The sequence below is a fragment of the Solanum stenotomum genome, chromosome 1 (assembly GCF_019186545.1).
Source record: "Solanum stenotomum isolate F172 chromosome 1, ASM1918654v1, whole genome shotgun sequence".
In the NCBI taxonomy this organism is placed as follows: domain Eukaryota; kingdom Viridiplantae; phylum Streptophyta; class Magnoliopsida; order Solanales; family Solanaceae; genus Solanum; species Solanum stenotomum.
Window position 1 is genome coordinate 85,004,630 of NC_064282.1, and position 17,945 is coordinate 85,022,574.

Genomic DNA, 17,945 nt, shown 5'->3' on the forward strand with positions numbered 1-17,945 from the left:
GGGACAACTTCTTACTCAGTTTGTGACGTCTAAGGATCAGCTAGCTGATATTCATACCAAAGCCTTAACAAAACAAGTTTTCTCTGGTTTTCGTAGCAAGCTAGGAGTTACAATTCCTCCACTCACTAGCTTGAAGGGAAGTGTTTGAAGGAAGCTTGAAGACTGATGGAATATGTCGAAGGAACAGGTCCATCGAAGCAGGCTGACGAGTTAGAGTTAGAGTCATACTAGGACTAGACTACTAAATCCTAAGTTATGTACAACTAAGCTACTGTATATTGCAAGAGTCGACTAGGATAAGGTATTTGAGTTATAATACAATAATACTCATGTAAATAATTGTGTTGTAGTAGGTTTCCTAGTATAACTAGAATAGGACTATATAAGGAGCTTGTAACTCAATATTATAATCATCAATACAATCCTTGATTTCTTTAATCATAGACGTTAGATTTCTACAATTGTTACCAATTAAAGAAACTCAAAAATCTCTTTAAAAACCGCCTAAATTGAACTGCTAGGATTCAACAATGGGAGAAATAGAAAGAAGTCTCAATTTTTTTTGGAAGAAAAAACTGTTTAGGCATCAACTTCTTATCGCGATTGTGATGAGTAAACAAATCAACTCAATAATGTTGACCATCACGATTGTGATAAGTAAACATGTCAACTTAATAAAGTTGACCATCGCAATCACAACTAGAACCAATGCAATCATGATGACCAAGAAACTGACTTTACGACATTGCAATAACTGTGCACACGATCGTAATGGCCAGACAAACAACCCTAGATGATCGTGAGAGATAGCCTCGCGATCGTGATGAACAACTAACCAGACACCAAAATACAAAAACCAGCAACACACCAAGACATAAAATTCATCATATGGATCCTTTGGATTCATTCGGAACCCCGAGTACACAAACCAGATATGTTATCCAACTAAATTCAATGTTTCTGACTCAATGAAATCATCAAAAATACGAATTTGAGGACTCATTGACCTGTACTTGTGAAAGTCGCAACAAAACTAACTTAACACCTAAAAAGACCAAATTGACCTCGGGACCTTTGAAAAAACAACAAGGACATCTCATAGACCTAAACTCATCCCCCGAATTCAATAAAACTGTCAAAATTTGATCCGAGCATCTAAACTTCGAACGTTGACCAAAGACAACCCTTAGTATAAAATCACCCAAACTTCCAACTCAAGGACTCAAATCCACAAAACAACCTTGAACCTGAAACTGATGACTCTCCTATATTAAATTTCACATTCTGAAATGGATGAAATTGGCAAAATTCTATTTCGAAAATCAAAACTCCAATTGATACTTAAAACTGCTTTTAAACACTTTAGACATCCTTAAACTCAAAACTTCCAATAAAACATAGCTTTTCAATAATATTTCCAAACCAACTTTACAAACTAAATAGTAATGACTCGGGGTAACTATCTGGAGGGGTAAAATGACAATTTTACAAAAATGACCTTATGGGTCATTACATTTGATCACTATTAGGGAAAGACAAAATGATCTAATGGACACTTATACTTGTATGACTTTGTACTATGAACCCTTATATTCAGCCCTTTGTCAATTGAACCCCCAAACCCATTGAAACATAGTATTTTAAACATTTTTTCATAAGATCAATGGTGTGTGTAATACAACCACTAAAAGTCACATTCCACGTCATTTTAAATTTCCACATAGAAAATAAATTGATAAAATTAAATTAAACTCCCCAATTTTATTTGAGAAATCATTTTTTCTTTCTTTCAACTTTTTTTTTCCAGATTTCTCTCCTTTCTCTTCTCTTATTCCAATGGCTCTCAGCTCTCACTAGTAAAATACAACACCGACATCGGCTGCCACCGCATCATGGTGGTGGAGCTACCACTCAAAACATGATATTCAATTTGAAAAAAGCAGTATGTAGCAACGGCCTATTCATGACCCTAGAACACCCAAAACATTAATGACGATGATAAAAATAGTTAGTTCTCACTTATCGTCCAAACTACTCAACACTTGGATTTTACACATTCACGTTTTCGTATTTTTTTTCTTCCTTTCTCTGCAATTTTGGACCAATTTTAATTTTTTAGCTTTTCATAAAAAAAAAATTAGGAATAGGTTTTTTTTTGGGGGTTAACTAGCATATTTCATTCAAAACCAAACTGTTCAAATACAAAACAAGCAGTAATAGACTAACTGCTCTATTCTGCCCCCTAATATGCATATGCATCACAATTTCCCTTAATACATTCTCATCTTTCACCTTGTCGTGTTGAAATCTGATTCTATTTCGTTCCCTCCAGATGATATACATCAACATTTCAAAAACACTACACGCTATTTCAGCTTGTCCTGACTTTTTTTGCCCATTAGACAAACCTATCGCACTTCTATCTCCCAGTCTTGAATGACCCTAGGATAACCCAGCCATATACACAGTCTTCTCCACAAGTCCTTGGTAATCTGACAATCAAAGTACAAATGACTAAAAGTTTCATCTATCAATCCACAATAAGCACATTCACGAGGAATTTGGATCCCAAACTTTACAAGTCTGTCCATAGTTGTCAGTCTTTTGTGTATCGCTAACCATACAATAAATTTAAATCTTGGATGAATACTAGGATGTAATGATATACCCCTCCAATGGACTTTAGGATATTGGGGCATCAATCCTTTGTACATTATATGTGTGGAATATTTCTCTCCAAGTTAGGTTATTGCAAAAGCATTGTTCAAAGCACCATGACTTACTTGCCCTTGCATAATCCTGGTTATAGCTGCCGGATCTTTCTCACAACCCAAGAAGCACTCTTATGTATTTGGACTATTTCAATGTGCTGCCTTCTTATAAAATAAGTGTGTACCCATCAGATCCATAAACATTCTTTGCTCCTAGCTATGTTCCACAATTGTTTCAGTATTGCTGCTCTGTTCCAAAGGCACAGATCCATGATATTAAGGCCACCAACTGCATGAGGCTTACATACAGTTTCCCAAGACACTAAGGCTTTCTTGGATACAGTTACAGATCTAGTCCACAAAAATGTTCTACAGATCTGCTCTATGCTCTTTATAACTTTCTTGGGAATTAAGAAATCTAAGACCAATAGGCTTGTACCCCAAACAAAACTGACTTGATCAATTGCAACCTCCCAGCATATGAAAGTAACTTTGTAGACCAACATATTACCTTTGCAGTAATTTTCTCTATCATGGGTAAAAACTGATTAACACTAAGTTTTTTGGATGCTAGAGGGACTCCCAAGTATTTGAAAGGGAGCACACCTACAACATATCCAATTTCTTTTAGAAGTTCTTCTTTGGTGTGGTCAGCAACTCCAGCTATGTACAATGAACTCTTCTCCAAATTTGCCTGCAAACCTAAAGCCTTAGAGAATCTCATGAAAGCTTCATTCAACAATTTAACAGAGATAAGGTCTGCCCTACAATACATCAATAAATCATCTGCAAAGCATATATGAACATTGTTCAATTTCCTACATCTTGGATGAAAATTGAAGTTGCTGCTCAGTTGGTTCAGCTCTCTTCCCAAATACTCCATAGCCAAAACAAAGAGATATAGGGACATAAAATCCCCTTGTCTAATACCACTTTTAGCTTTAAAAGGTGTAGTCAAACCCCCCCCCCCCCAATTAAGTATCAAGGAGTAGGATACTGTAGACACACAAGTCATGATTCATTGTATAAATTTCGCAGGAAATCTCATGTCAATGAGCAACTTCTTTAGAAAACTCCACTCTAAGGTGTCATAAGTTTTTCTTAAGTAAACTTTAAGAACACACCTAGGTGATATTCATTTCCTAGAATAACATTTGAATATCTCATGACTAAACAAGACATTGTCAATGATACTCCCCCCTCAACAAATGCAGATTGTGAACACCCCACAAGCCCTCCAATCACTTTCTTAAGTCTTCTGGTCAATATCTTGGATATGATTTTATAGAGGGTTGTGCAGCAAGCTATGGGCCTAAAGTCTTTACCTTTGTAGGAGATGGAATTTTGGGGATTAGAGTGATAGCAGTGGTATTAATTACAGGAAAGAGTACCAGTATAGAATAATTGTTGCACAGCATATACAATCTTATCCTTCATAATCTCCCAGTTCTTAGTGAAAAATTCAATATGGAATTCATCTACCTCAGGAGATTTTTCCTTGGGGATGGATTTAATAACATCTATGATCTCCATCTGAGACACCTCTCTTATAAGCTTCTTTTGTTGTTGTACAGTAATACACACTCCGGCTCAAACAACCATAGTGTCCACACAAGGTAGATCATTAGCACATTCTCCCATCAAACCTGAGAAAACAAAAATAAATTCATTTTCAATAGCTCGAGGTTCTATCAGTTTGATATTTCTCTCAGTGTAAATAGAAGTAATGGTGTTCTGGCTTCTTCTTATTTTTCATTGCGCATGAAAATACTTTGAGTTTCCATCACCACTCTTCACCCAAAGATCCCTAGCTTTGTGTCTAATAACTTGTTCCTCCAGTTTGCTCCATTTCTCAATATCCTATAATAACTTCTTCTCCTGCTTAAACAACTTTTGCCTTAACAGTTGACCCTACCTCTGGCTCTGAACTATATCTAGCTTTTCTCTTGCTAAGATCAAATGTTACTGATAAAAAGCCATATAAGTATTTATGTCTTTGAGCTTGGCCTTTAGTTTCTTCAATTTCCACCATACATTTTCCATAGGTTGTTCATGATTTTCAGTAGCCCAGACTTGTTGAAGTACAGATTTAAACTCTGGATGCTTCATAACATTGATGAAAAAATTGAAAGGTCTAGGATACATATTAGGTTGTTGACAGTACTTAATAAGAATTGGATAATGGTCTGAGATGGATGGGTGGAGAAAATCAGCTTCCACCTGGCCATATTGTTGCAACCAATGTATGTCTCCGAGTGCCCAATCAATCTTGATGTATACCCTACTTCCTATACTCTGCTTGTTACACCAAGTATAATGCCATCATGTACTTCAATTCTAAGAGGTGTAAGTTGCATATTGTCAATTAACCCTAAAAAACCTAGAGTCTCAATTGTAGTAACAATTGAGCCAATTTTATTCCCTGAGTTCAGCACACTATTGAAATCCCCAAACAATAGTCAGGGATATTTGAGTTGTCTATCAAGCTGACCCAATTCACTCCATAACCTATTTTTAAGTTGTATGTCATTCATAGCAAACACCACTGTAAAATATACAAACCTCTGGATTCTCGGATCCTCAATAATGCAATGAATATATTAATCCCTTATTTCAACAATTTGTACATTCAACTGGCTTTGCCACATCAACCAAATCCTCCCATTAGGTGTTTCATCATAATTGTTGCAAGTCTGCCATCCTCTAGCTATTTTGTGCATGACCCTTTGAGATCTAGGAGCTTTAACCTTTGTCTTTAAGCACCCAAACACTTCAATCTTATTCTTAACAAGAAAAAGTTTAACCTCTTTCTGCTTATAGGCCTGGTTGAGGCCCCGTACATTCCATGTTGAAATGATCATGGTGGGGTGAATGGCATAGAGTTGCCAACACTATTATTTTCAACTATACCCATAGGATTATCTTGCATAGCCTGCTTACCCTCTCTTCTGTGGACTAGATTATACTCCTGATCATTCGTAACTATCACCAATTGTTCATCCTTACTCAACTCTTGTGCTTCATTCTCATGGCTACACTATTGTTATTGTATTCCTACATCATCAGGAGAATTGTTGCCTTTTCTAACCACTACTTGCCAAACCATTTTGGTGTGTTGAGCCTTCTTGATTTGCCTCTTTTTTGGCTCTTTTATATTTGTTGGTTCATTAGTCACATTAACACCATTATCTTCTTATTGTTGATACCAACAGTCTGAGTCATTGTGTCCATACCTCAGGCATTTATTACAATATATTGGTATTCATTCATACTCAACCTATTGCTCTCAAAGTCCTAAGGGGTTTCAATACTTATCACCTCCGTTAATGGCTGTAAGACATCTACTTCAATCAGAATTCTGGCATAGGAGATCTTTTCCACATTAGCAGTAACCAGATCAGTATGCATTGGCCTTTCAACTACACTAGTAATCTCACTAAGGGACTCAATACACCAATATCCTACTGGTAAACCCAGAAATTTCATCCATATAGGTACCACACTAAGGATGTCCTTATCAAACTCAAAATCAAATACCCATTGCTTGAGGAATAGAGGCCTATTGCTGAAATAGTAGGGTCCAAAATTTATTACAGTTTCCTTATCCTCCTCAGATTTAAACTTGAAGATGCAGTACCTCTCATCGTGCAATAGGATCTTAGGCATAAGAACAAAGTGTCAAATCTTAGTTGCATATTAATCCATCTGTTTCTCATAAGGAGTATCTCTTAAAACATACCCAATTAAAGTTGTTTTCCAATTCTACACCTGAGTCTGGATATCTTTCTCCTATATCGTTACTGTTACGGTTCCATTTTTCAGACATGGAGGTACAAATGTTAGGGTCTTACCATCACTCCAATTATCTCGTTTGGGTGCAGCATCGATTGTTGGATGAGTCGAGGTTTTAGCATCAGAGAACTGTAGTCGCCGTATCGCTGGATTCTGACTTCCTTCTTTGATAGTCTGTATTTCATCCTCACTGCTACTATCTTTCTCCTCCTCTAGAATCACATCAAACCCCGGTGGGAAGTAACTGCAAAGCGTGAGCGGGGGAAGTTTTTGTGGAATTCCAGTTGCTGGTGTGACAAGGTTTTGGTTTGGGGGGGGGGGGTTGATCGGANAGCCATCATCACTTTATGATGCACAATTGCAGCCAGCTATTGTGCGCCGAGAGAGAAACTCTTGGTGCGTAATGTGCGCCAATTCTATCGAGCTTCTTTTTAGGAATAGGTTTTTGGTTGTTTGAAAATAGGATATTGGGGTGAGTTGTTTCATAATAGGATTTTGTGTTATTAAAATAAGATGTTGGGGTTGTTTTAATAGAATTTTGTGTTCGTATGAATTCTTTGAAGAAGATGAAAGGCAATAACCAAAATAAAATGGAGAAAAATTTGGACAGAAATATTTGATTTTGTGTTCTTAAAGAAATGGTGAACTCTTTGAAGAAGATGGAAGGCAGCAACCAAAACGAAATGGAGAAAAAATTAGGACGAAAAGATTTGAAGAGTAGAAAAGCCCAAAAAGACTTCTTTTTGTTCAACAATAGTGAATGTATAAATGAGGAAGAAAATGACTTTCATTAGGTAAAAAATTGACATTTGTTGTCTAGTTTGAAAACCTCACGCGCATAAAATATGTGTATCACAACACTTTGGAAAAAAATGTCACATGAGATGATGGGTCAAAATGGGGTTTAAAATATTAAGTTTCGATGGATTCAAGGGTTCAGTTGACAAAAGGTTAAGTAAAAGGGTCTAGAATACAAACTCATACAAGCACAATGGTTTATTAGGAAAATGGAAAGTTGCAACTTGTAAATAAGAGGAAACAACATGGAGATAGAGATCTAGGGCAATTTGGCTAAAACAAAGGGATAGGAATACAAACTTCTTCCACAAAACAATAAATGCACACAAAAGAGTTAACGGTATTGATAAGATTAAAGTCAGGGATGAGTTAGTGACTGAGCCTAGCTACAAAGATAGAAAAGGAGATCATAAAGTACTATGAGGAGTTATATGTGAAAATTGAGGATTGGAGGCCAAAATTAGAAATGAGAGAGTGTCATGTGATTGGTGAAAATGAAAATAACAAATCGATGACCCCTTTTGAAGCATAAGAAAAAGCATCAAAGTATGTGTTGGCGATAAAGTCGCTGGCCCAGATGGCTTCTCCATGGCTATTTTTAGCTAGTGTTGGGAAGTCATAAAAAAAAAGTGGTGGCAGTAGTTCATAACTTCTATGAGGAAGAGGTATTTGAGAAGAGTATAAATGCTACTTTTATGTCCTTGATACCCAAAAAGACAAGGGTTATGAAACTAAATGACTTTAGACCAATAAGTCTAATAGGAGGAGTGTATAAGATAATTGCAAAGAAGAAAGTGATACATAAGCTAATACAATAAATGGCTTTTTATCAAGAATAGGTAGATTATGGATGTAATATTATTAGCTAATGAATGTGTTAACTCTAGAGAGAGAGATAAACAATCATGGATCTTATGTTAACTGGATATCTCGAAGGCATATGGTCATTTGAAATGAAACTTCTCTGATGAATATGTTGCAGAGGTAGGATTTGGACCAAAATGGCTAAAATGGATTAGACAGTGCATAAGCTCAGTGAAATTCTCTATTCTCTCATCATACAGAGGTCTGAGACAAGGCGACCCTTTATCCCCTTTTTCCCTTTATCTTGGCCATAGAAGGACTAAGCAACTTATTTCAGACTGCAAAAGTCAAGGGTTGGATTAGAGGTTTCCAAGTGGGGAATAATACAAGAAACAACCTAAAGATTACCTATCTACAATATGTAGATGACACTTTAGTATTTTGTGATGCAGTAGAGGAGCAAATGCTGATTTTAAAGGTCATCTTCAATATTTTTGAGGCTAATTCAGTTTTGCACATAAGCTGGAGCAACATTTTCATCTATCCAATTAACACAATGATAAATATTGAAGACTTAGCTAACAAGCTGTGAGGGAAAGTGGGTGAATTACCAACAACCTACTTGAGAATGTCTTTGGGGGTTCAGAGCAAGTAAAAAAAATTATGGAGTGGAGTAATTGAAAAGTGTGAAAGGAAGCTTGCAAACTAAAAGTGTCAATATTTATCTTCAAGTGGCAGACTAACACTAGTAAATAAAATCTTGGATGCCCTTTCCTCAAACATGATGTCATTATTCTCTATACCAGCCAAGGTAACCAAAATGTTGGATGCAATTAGGAGGAACTTTTTATGATAGGGAAGCGAAGATCATATAAAGTACCATTTGGTCAAATGGGAGGAATTGCTGGTAAGAAAGAGAGGGGATATACTCAATATCAAAGAGTTGAGCACCCGAAACAAGAGGTTGATGATGAAATGGTCATGGAAAAGAAGTATCTCTATGAAAGGAAGTAATAATAGAAAAATATGGCATGAAGGACAAATAAATGACGAAGATGGTGACCAATGTGAACAAGTTGCAAAGTGGGCAATTGAGAAAAAATAGCTTTTTGGAATGACATTTGGCGTGGACATGAAACACTCAAACATGCTTTACTTGTACTAGATTGTCAGTGCCAAGCACAAGAAGTAGCAGTAGCAGAATTATGGACAAGACAAGGGTGGAAGCTGATTCTGAGAAGGAACCTAAATGATTGGGAAATGACAACCATATTAAGATTTCATGACACAATGCATATGGCTATCAATCTGACTGGAGAGGAAAATAGACTAGCATGGAAGGGGGAGAAAAGGTGGGGGGGGGGGGGGATAAATGTAAAATCAGTATACAAAGAATTAGTTTTATTAAGGTGCAACATGCAAGATGGCCCTGGAGGATGATCAGGAGAACAAAAATTCCCTACAAGGTGAATTACTTCACATGACTCTTGGAAAATGAGGCAGTCTTAACACATGAAAACTTGAACAAGAGGAAATTCTAGATGTTATCTATGTGAAGAACAGGTGGAGACAATCAACCATCTCTTTTTAAACTGCAAATAGAAAAATCAATTGTGGCAGATTTTGATCCACAAGAGGAAGATCAAGTGGACAAAGCTTAGAAGAATTATAGAAGTCCTACAATGCTGAAACAAGGATGAAAATGCTGGAAAAAAAGAGAAGAGATGGAGGATTGCCCCAGCTTACATCTGGTGGACAATTTGGAAGGAAATGAATCAAAGATGTTCTACAGGAAAACAAAACAATATCTGAAAGATAAAGACAAATTGCCTAGGGCTTTACTATTTTTGGTGTAAGCAAGTAGTGATAGAAGATATTGAAGATGTGTTTAATGTTACAGACTAACTACAACTAGAAGATCTTAGGATTGATGTAAGTAAAACTTTTCGGATGGGACTACACTTTGATGTAGTATACATGTAGATATACAAAAGTGAATGTTACATTTCTCAAAAAATATAATGAGAGTTGGGAGTAGGATTGGGTGTTGTTGATCAATGATCACATTTAAATATTTTAACCTTTTAGTATCTAATACTAGGGAACTTGGCCATGCTACGCGCGATCATTAAGGAATCAATATTTCCTCTCCAATCAATTTTAATTAAATTATCACATATTTAAATTATACTATGGAGGAGTATTTTAAAATGATGAGAGAAAAGAACACTTGATAAATTTAATATTTTTAAAATAAGGATAGTATATTCTTTTATCACAATAAATTATATATTTTGTAAAACAATTTATTTTATTTTACCTTCTTAGTAATAACCGACGTCGGAATCATCCAATAAATAGTTTTAAAAAAAATTCAGGCCTTTTACCTTCTCCCCAATTAGGTAAGAACACAAAATCTTTTTATTAAAAAATGAGAATACACATGTTAGTAGAATGAAAATTAAAATCAGAAAGGAAAATATTTTCAAAATAAAAATAAATAAAATATAAGGATAAAAATTAATTGATAAAAGCTTTTACCTTCTTAGCAAAATAATGATGTTAGAATCATCAAGTAAATAGTTACAAATTTAATTTCAGATTTGTCACCTTCTTCCCAGTTAGGTAAGAACATGTTTTTCTTATTCTAATATGTTTTCCTACTTTTTTTCAACTCCACCGTCCTCTACTTCCTCTTCTTTCCTGTTTCTTTTTGCACTATAAAAACCTTTATTTTTTTAATGAAAAATTCATAACCTAAAAAAAAACTTTACACAAATGTATTTGTCATCAACTAATCACAAAATTAGACTTGGAAATGTCTTCAGGTTAATATATAAAGGCATCTCCTTTCCATATTTTCCTTTCTTCTATGCCCTCCATTTCAAATTGATTGTCTTGTTTTGACTCGATAAGAAATTTAAGAAAGTTAATTTTTTTTTAATTTTATAATCTTAAATTAAAGATATATATAATGTACCAAAAAGGGAAAGAGACATTTATTTTTTGAAATAGATTAAAAAATATATAAGACAAACAAATTAAAAGGAAGGAGTATAAGTTATTACATACCCTCACAGGTAAAAAATTATGGTACAATAAAACAAAGCAATAAAAAATAAGTGAAATATGCAAAAATCTATTGAATATTGTCATTCTTGTTTTATTGCGTAAGCAGATGCTTTGCGTCCACTCTGAAAAAATGCTAGAACTTCCTGCACCAAATATTCACAAATAAGTAGCAGCTGCACCACCAATAAAATGACCTACTAAAGCATGTACTAAGAACACCTAAAAATTTATGCATTTACACTTAAGTAGACAATATGCTCCATCATCCGTTCATGTTCCTAATCAAACCTCCAATACGATCATGAAAATCAAATGTCACGACATAAATAATTAAGAAATTTGAAAACTATTAGGTAAGAACACATATGTCTCTTTAAATAAGGAGTAATATTACGAATAAATAAGTAACCAATAAAATTATAATCCATCAATTACGCACCATAAAGCCAGGAAAAAAATTTATTGTAAAACTTAAAGGTAACAAAAGTTCAACGACCACGTTTGATTCTTGAAATGGAAGGTTCAAATTTTCTCCTTCATCAAATTCAAAGAAGTCATACCTTACAAAGATACACTTTTGCAGCATAACCGACAAATTCTTTTTGAAGCCATTCACATGATTTTTCTATGACCATTTCATCGAACGTCAAAAGTAATTTTTTCCCCACAATTTAACACCATTTGGATTCAATCCTCCAGTAATATGTTTGTAATAGTTGGGAAGATATGTGGTGATCATTTTAAATGATCATTTATAAACATATTTAGACAGAGCAATGTAGAAAAATCATGAAATTACAAATCAAAATGAAATCCATACAATGAAAAACACATGTAATAAAGAGAAAATACATAAAGTCCACCATGAACTAATACTCTTTTTGCAAAGAGACACTTAAACTTTGCGGGGGGGGGGGGGGGGGGNGGGGGGGGGGGGGGGGGGGGGGGGGGGGGGGTCCTAACACCCCCCAAACAATTTGAAAGTAATAACATTGCCTCATTTTTTTATTAAACCCATTTGTGAGAAAAGATGTGATTTTCGTGCCCCAATCTCAAATTGCCACGTGTTAAATGTCATAAATTATAAAAAATAAATATGAAAAAAGAATTTTCTTTATTATAAATAAAGTAACCCCCACCCCCTCCAACACCTCTCCATTTCTATCTACCTCTCCCCTTTCCCTAACCTTCTTCATCAAATAAAAAAAAGACAATTAACTTCAATTATAAATGGTAAACAAACATCAATCTATTATTTTTATGCTATTATCATTGTAATTTTAAGAAAACAATCATCATTTTATTCTATTCCTCTATTTTTGGAACTATACAAATACTTCTATTAGTACTAAGAGGCGTTTCGTCTCAGATGGTTGAAGCAACCATGGCTAACCACCATTAATCTGCCATTATCGCCAAAAAATGCTTTTTTCGTCAGATAAAATGGTGACTAACAATGACTTTCTTTCTCTTCATTTTTTCTTTTCACTTTTGTTATCTTTTCATCATCTCCGTCAAAAATATCAAATATCGACGATGATAAATTGTACCATCGCAATGACGAAGAACATAGGATAAGCAAATGACGAGTCCAGAATTGAGGATGACTTAACGGAGTACTCGTCTTTTGACAGTGAATCAAACTTCGAGAAATACTACAGTGCTAACTTGGCTATAAACACTCCAACAAGCTTCAATAGTTGTTAATGGAGTTTGAATTGATTTGGGGAAGATGGATCTTTATTTTTTAAAAAAAAAAGAAATCAATTTGAAATGCCACATGACTTTTTTATATTGGTTAGAGGCTGTTTTTTAAACTACTCACACGCTCTTGCAATGTGAGAACACAACATGTGCAAAAATAAGTGAAAATGATGTATTAAGTTTGGTAGTGACTACCCAAAACAAATTTGAAAACTTACAGGAAGGAGGGGAGATAGACGGGCAGCCAGTTGGGGAGCAACAAAACAAAGATAACATAAAGTCCACCAAGAATTGGGTTGAGGGTGCTTTTCCAAGTAAGGGCTCAGAGAATATTTCTGAGAATGGTGATGGTAAACAACAAGAGATGGGGCAGAATAGTAAGGAATTGATGCAAGACAAGGGACAGAATAATAGTACCAATGGTCAGGAAGGAAAGCAAGGACATGTAGACAGGTCAGTTAATCAGAGTTGTCAGGGTGACACATCTGATTCACCTGTGAATGATAGGGTTCCTAGGAACCAATACCCGTGGATTCAGATGAGGGAATGTCAACACATGAAGTAGAAAGTCAAGAGGGTGCTGGAGGGATCCTAGACGATGGGATTGATAGGGGCGAATCTGATGGTATGGCAGAAAACATTGATAATGCTAGCAAGTCTGGGGATCTCTCACCTCGGCAAGTTGATACTTTACACAATAAAGGGGTTAAGTCTCATGTGCCACTACAGGTACAAACAAGGAGTAGTAAGGGTAAGACCAGTAAAAGTACTCAATGATTGGGAAGGCTTTATTTTGGAACATTAGGTCAATTAATACCCAAAATGCTTTTGGGAGGTTGGTAGATCTAAATCATAGATATCAATACTCATTTATTGCTCTTATGGAACCATTTCAGGGTCCTGGAGAGATACATCATTATAGAACATTGCTTGGTTTTGATAATGCCTTGGTAAATCAATCCGGAAAGATTTGGATTTTTTGGAAGGCGGAGTGGGATGGTTCAGTTTTACTGGATAGTCCCCAACAATTATCTTTGAAGTTTAATACAGGAGGAAAACAATTCATCATTTCCTCAATTTATGCAAGGTGTACCGAAGTAGAGAGGTTAGAATTATGGGATGAATTGGAGTCCTTGAATGGTCAAGGAATCCCATGGATGGTTGGGGGTGATTTTAATGTTATTTTGAATGAAGAGGAGAAGCTTGGGGGTTTACCTTTCATACAACATGAGGCAACAGACTTTGCAAATTGTATAAATGTGTGTGCTTTAATAGAAGTGAAATTTGCAGGAAGTAAATACACGTGGTGGAATGGTAGAATTAATGATGCATGCATTTTTGAAAGGTTGGATAGGGTACTGGTGAATCAGGAGTTCCTGCAATTAATTCCCCAGGTGGAGGTGGAGAATTTTTTCCAGCAAGGGTCAGATCATGCCCCTATTCATGTTACAGGCAGTACGGTAACAAAAAGGGTAGTTAAGCCGTTTAAATTTCTTAATTTTTGGTGCAAAAACAAGAGCTTCAAAGAGGTGGTGGAGAGGTGCTGGCAAGTTAATTTTTCAGGATGTCCATTCTTTATTTTGCACACCAAAATGAGGGTACTTAAGAAGGCTTTGTGGAGTGGAGCAAAAAGGAATATGGTAACATTTTCCTCCAAATTGCTACGCTTGAGGATGTTATTAAAGTTAAGGAAGCTCAATTTGAAATTGATCCTAGTTCGAAAAATAGATCGGAGTTGGGACGGGTGGAAGCGAATCTTAAAAGATTTTTGAAAGTGGAAGAAGATTTTTGGAGGCAAAAGGCAGGTATGAAATGGTTTGTTGATGGGATAGAAATACAAAATTCTTCCATTCTTATGTTCAAGGGAAGAGGAGAAAATTGGCGGTTGATGAAATAGAAGACAGAGATGGGAATATTATTTCGGAGAAGGGTCAGATGGGGGAGGAAGCTGTTAAGGTGTTTCAACACCAGTTCCAAGAGGAGAGTTTTGAAAGGGATTTTTCAATGGTGGAAAACATTCCACAACTAATAACCAGTGAGGAGAATGACAGACTAACCAGGCTGCCCGATGGGAAGGAGGTGAAAAGGGTAGTATTTCAGCTTGATGGGACAAGTGCAGCAGGTCCGAATGGGTACACAGGGTTTTTCTTTCAACAGTGTTGGGATATTATTTCGTCAGATGTGGTAAATGTGGTTAAGGCATTCTTTTGTGGCCAATGTCTGCCGAGGTATGTATCTCATACTAATATAGTTTTGTTGCCTAAAAAAGAGAGGGTCAGATCCTTTTCAGACCTCAGACCAATTAGTCTAAGTTGTTTTATTAATAAGGTTATTTCCAGAGTAATGCATGACAGGATTGTGGAGGTTTTACCTAAACTTATATCTCCTAATCAAACGGGGTTTGTAAAAGGGAGGAACATTACAGAGAATGTTTTACTTGCTCAGGAAATCATTGGGGATATTAACAAAAGGAAGAAAAATACCATTGTGGTGGTAAAGCTTGACATGACTAAGGCATATGATAGGGTGTCTTGGGTCTTTCTAACCAAAGTGATGAGAAAGTTTGGTTTTTCGGAGGTCATCATTGATATGGTATGAAGGTTGCTTTCGAATAATTGGTATTCGGTTTGTCTTAATGGGCAGTCCTATGGGCTATTTCAATCTTCTAGAGGTCTTAAACAGGGTGACCCATTATCTCCTACCTTATTTATAATTGCAGTTGAGGTTTTGTCCAGAGGTTTAAACAAATTGTATGATGACCCAGATTTTATTGGGTATGGGTTACCTAAATGGAGTCCCAAAATCAATCACCTTTCATACGCTGATGATACCATCCTGTTCTGTTCTGGGGAAAGGAGATCTATTATAAAGATGATGAGGGTTTTAAGGGATTATGAGGAGGTCTCTGGTCAGTTGATCAATAAAGCTAAAAGCTGTTTTTATCTGCATGAGAATACTCCTCTTGTTTTTTCTATGAGGCTGAGAAAGCTGACCGGAATAAGACAAGGTGATTTCCCATTTACATATTTGGGATGTTCGGTGTTCCATGGGAGGAAATGTAGCATTTACTTTGAGGACCTAATCAGGAAAATTGCTAGGAATTTTTTCTTGGCAAAATAGGTTTCTGTCTTACGGGGGAAAATATATCTTGATTAATCATGTTTTGCAATCCATGCCTATTCACATGTTATCAGCATTGTCCCCTCCCAAAGGATTTATAAATAGGATGCATCAGCTCTTTGCAAAATTCTTTTGGGGAGCTACTGGGTCGGAAAGAAGGAAGCATTGGGTTGCTTGGGAGGACATGTGTTATCCAATAGATGAAGGGGGACTGGGATTTAGATCTATTTTTGATATATCCCAAGGCAATGCATGCAAAGCTTTAGTGGAACTTCAGATCATCTACAGGCTCATTGTGGAGTGCTTATATGGGGAACAAGTACTGTAAGAGGCAACATCCTGTGATGGTTATGACAGCTGCTGCTTCTCATTGTTGGAGAAGCATGTTGAATATCAGGGAGGAGGTGGAGCCTTACATTTGGTGGCAATTGAAGGGGGGAAATTCCAGCTTCTGGTATGACAACTGGTCTAATCTTGGTGCTTTATATTTTACTGAAGAGGAGCTGGCTATTGAGGAGAAAGTGGAGGTCAAAGATTTTGTAAATGGGGATGGGGATGGGGATGGGTATGGATGGGATGAAGACAGGGTGGGAAGGACATTGTCTGTGGAGATGCAGGAGATCATTATTAACAATTTCAAGCCTCCCAGTGGGGATTCCAATGATAGAGCTTGGTGGACTGGGTCTCAAGCTGGCATATTCATATCTAAGTCTGCCTATCACACCATCAGAAAGAGGAAACAGAAGAAGGATTGGGCTGTATTTGTTTGGAATAAGGGGCTCCTTATAAGATTTCCTTTTTTCTATGGAGAACTCTTAAAGGTAGAGTTCCTACTGATGATGTCCTAAAGAGGTGTAGAAACCCCATGGTCTCCAAATGTTGTTGTTGCAATTTGGGATGTGAGGAGAACATGGATCACTTATTTCTAACAGCTCCCATAGCTTTTAAGTTATGGAAGCACTTTGCTTCATGTGCAGGATACAAGGTGGACAATAATCACTTATATACAGTGGTGATTAAATGGTGGGCTGATGTGGAGAATGACAAAGCCAAGGCAATCCTCAGGTGCATTCCAGCCATCCTCATTTGGGAGTTGTGGAAGAGGAGAAATCAGATTAGGAATGGGAAGCAGGTCACTTATCATATGCTAGTGGACAGATGTGAAAAGGTTATCTATCAGCTAATTAGGTGTACATATCCCAGATGGGATGATATTCCTAAGAGGTGGGTAGATAGCTTGGACAGAATTCAGAATCATAAGAAGCAACTTTTCTTCAGGATAGTAAGGTGGAAAATGCCTACAAGGGGTTAGCTAAAGTGTAACACTGATGGGGCTTCTAGAGGCAATCCTGGTTGTAGCTCCTATGGTTTCTGTATAAGGGACACTAGTGGGGATCTTGTATATGCAGAAGCAGATAACATAGGAATAACAACAAACATTGTTGCAGAAACCACAACAATTTGGAAAGAACTTCAGTACTGTCAGATTCATAACATACAAAACATTGTTCTGGAATCAGATTCTTTGTGTGTGATCAAGTATCTAAGGAGAAAATGGAAGGTACCTTGGGATGTAATAGAAGCTATTGAAGATATGCTAATCTTAATGCAGCAGATCAAAGTTGAACTCATTCATATTTTCAGAGAAGGCAATCAACTTGCAGATAAGATTGCTAATGAAGCATTCAACAGTGAAGGAAAACTACAGTTTGCTACATTTACACAACTACCAGTTGCAGCTAGGAGAATTCTGAACGTGGATAAATATCAAATTCCGGCTATTAGAATTAGTACTAGACCCATTGCTGATGGAATTAGGTGAAGGAGCACATCATATCATTAGGCACATAAGAGGGATAATTACAACAGGGATTCACAAAATATACAGCAAACTGTTGGCTAGATCTATTAAGCTATAAAAATGCACATTTTACAGAATAGACA

At 36.3% G+C, this 17,945-nt stretch overlaps 2 protein-coding genes across 2 annotated transcripts; one reads left to right on the forward strand and one right to left on the reverse strand.

The window, feature by feature from the left end:
* Positions 1-2,899: 2,899 nt before the first annotated feature.
* LOC125857904 (uncharacterized) lies at positions 2,900-4,244 on the reverse strand. Its single transcript, XM_049537562.1, has 3 exons — positions 4,091-4,244; positions 3,223-3,497; positions 2,900-3,181 (listed from the first exon to the last, which is right to left on the reverse strand). Exons 1-3 carry the CDS (start codon positions 4,242-4,244, stop codon positions 2,900-2,902), a joined length of 711 nt encoding a protein of 236 aa, XP_049393519.1.
* Positions 4,245-9,829: 5,585 nt separating this feature from the next.
* LOC125857915 (uncharacterized) lies at positions 9,830-16,001 on the forward strand. Its single transcript, XM_049537572.1, has 8 exons — positions 9,830-9,955; positions 13,102-13,326; positions 13,398-13,610; positions 13,778-14,341; positions 14,554-14,686; positions 14,746-15,109; positions 15,236-15,473; positions 15,525-16,001. Exons 1-8 carry the CDS (start codon positions 9,830-9,832, stop codon positions 15,999-16,001), a joined length of 2,340 nt encoding a protein of 779 aa, XP_049393529.1.
* The last annotated feature ends 1,944 nt before the right edge of the window (positions 16,002-17,945 follow it).

Excerpts from the sequence above, each read along its gene's own strand:
- LOC125857915 (XM_049537572.1), top strand. The coding sequence starts at position 9,830 with ATGGAGGATTGCCCCAGCTTACATCTGGTGGACAATTTGGAAGGAAAT. Across the intron at positions 13,327-13,397 it reads AGGAAGGAAAGCAAGGACAT|GAACCAATACCCGTGGATTC; the intron begins GTAGACAGGTCA and ends TAGGGTTCCTAG. Across the intron at positions 15,474-15,524 it reads CGGAGGTCATCATTGATATG|TCCTATGGGCTATTTCAATC; the intron begins GTATGAAGGTTG and ends CTTAATGGGCAG.
- LOC125857904 (XM_049537562.1), bottom strand. The coding sequence starts at position 4,244 with ATGGAGATCATAGATGTTATTAAATCCATCCCCAAGGAAAAATCTCCT. Across the intron at positions 3,498-4,090 it reads CTATACTGGTACTCTTTCCT|ATGATTTATTGATGTATTGT; the intron begins GTAATTAATACC and ends TATGCTTTGCAG. Across the intron at positions 3,182-3,222 it reads TAGAGAAAATTACTGCAAAG|GTTGCAATTGATCAAGTCAG; the intron begins GTAATATGTTGG and ends ATATGCTGGGAG.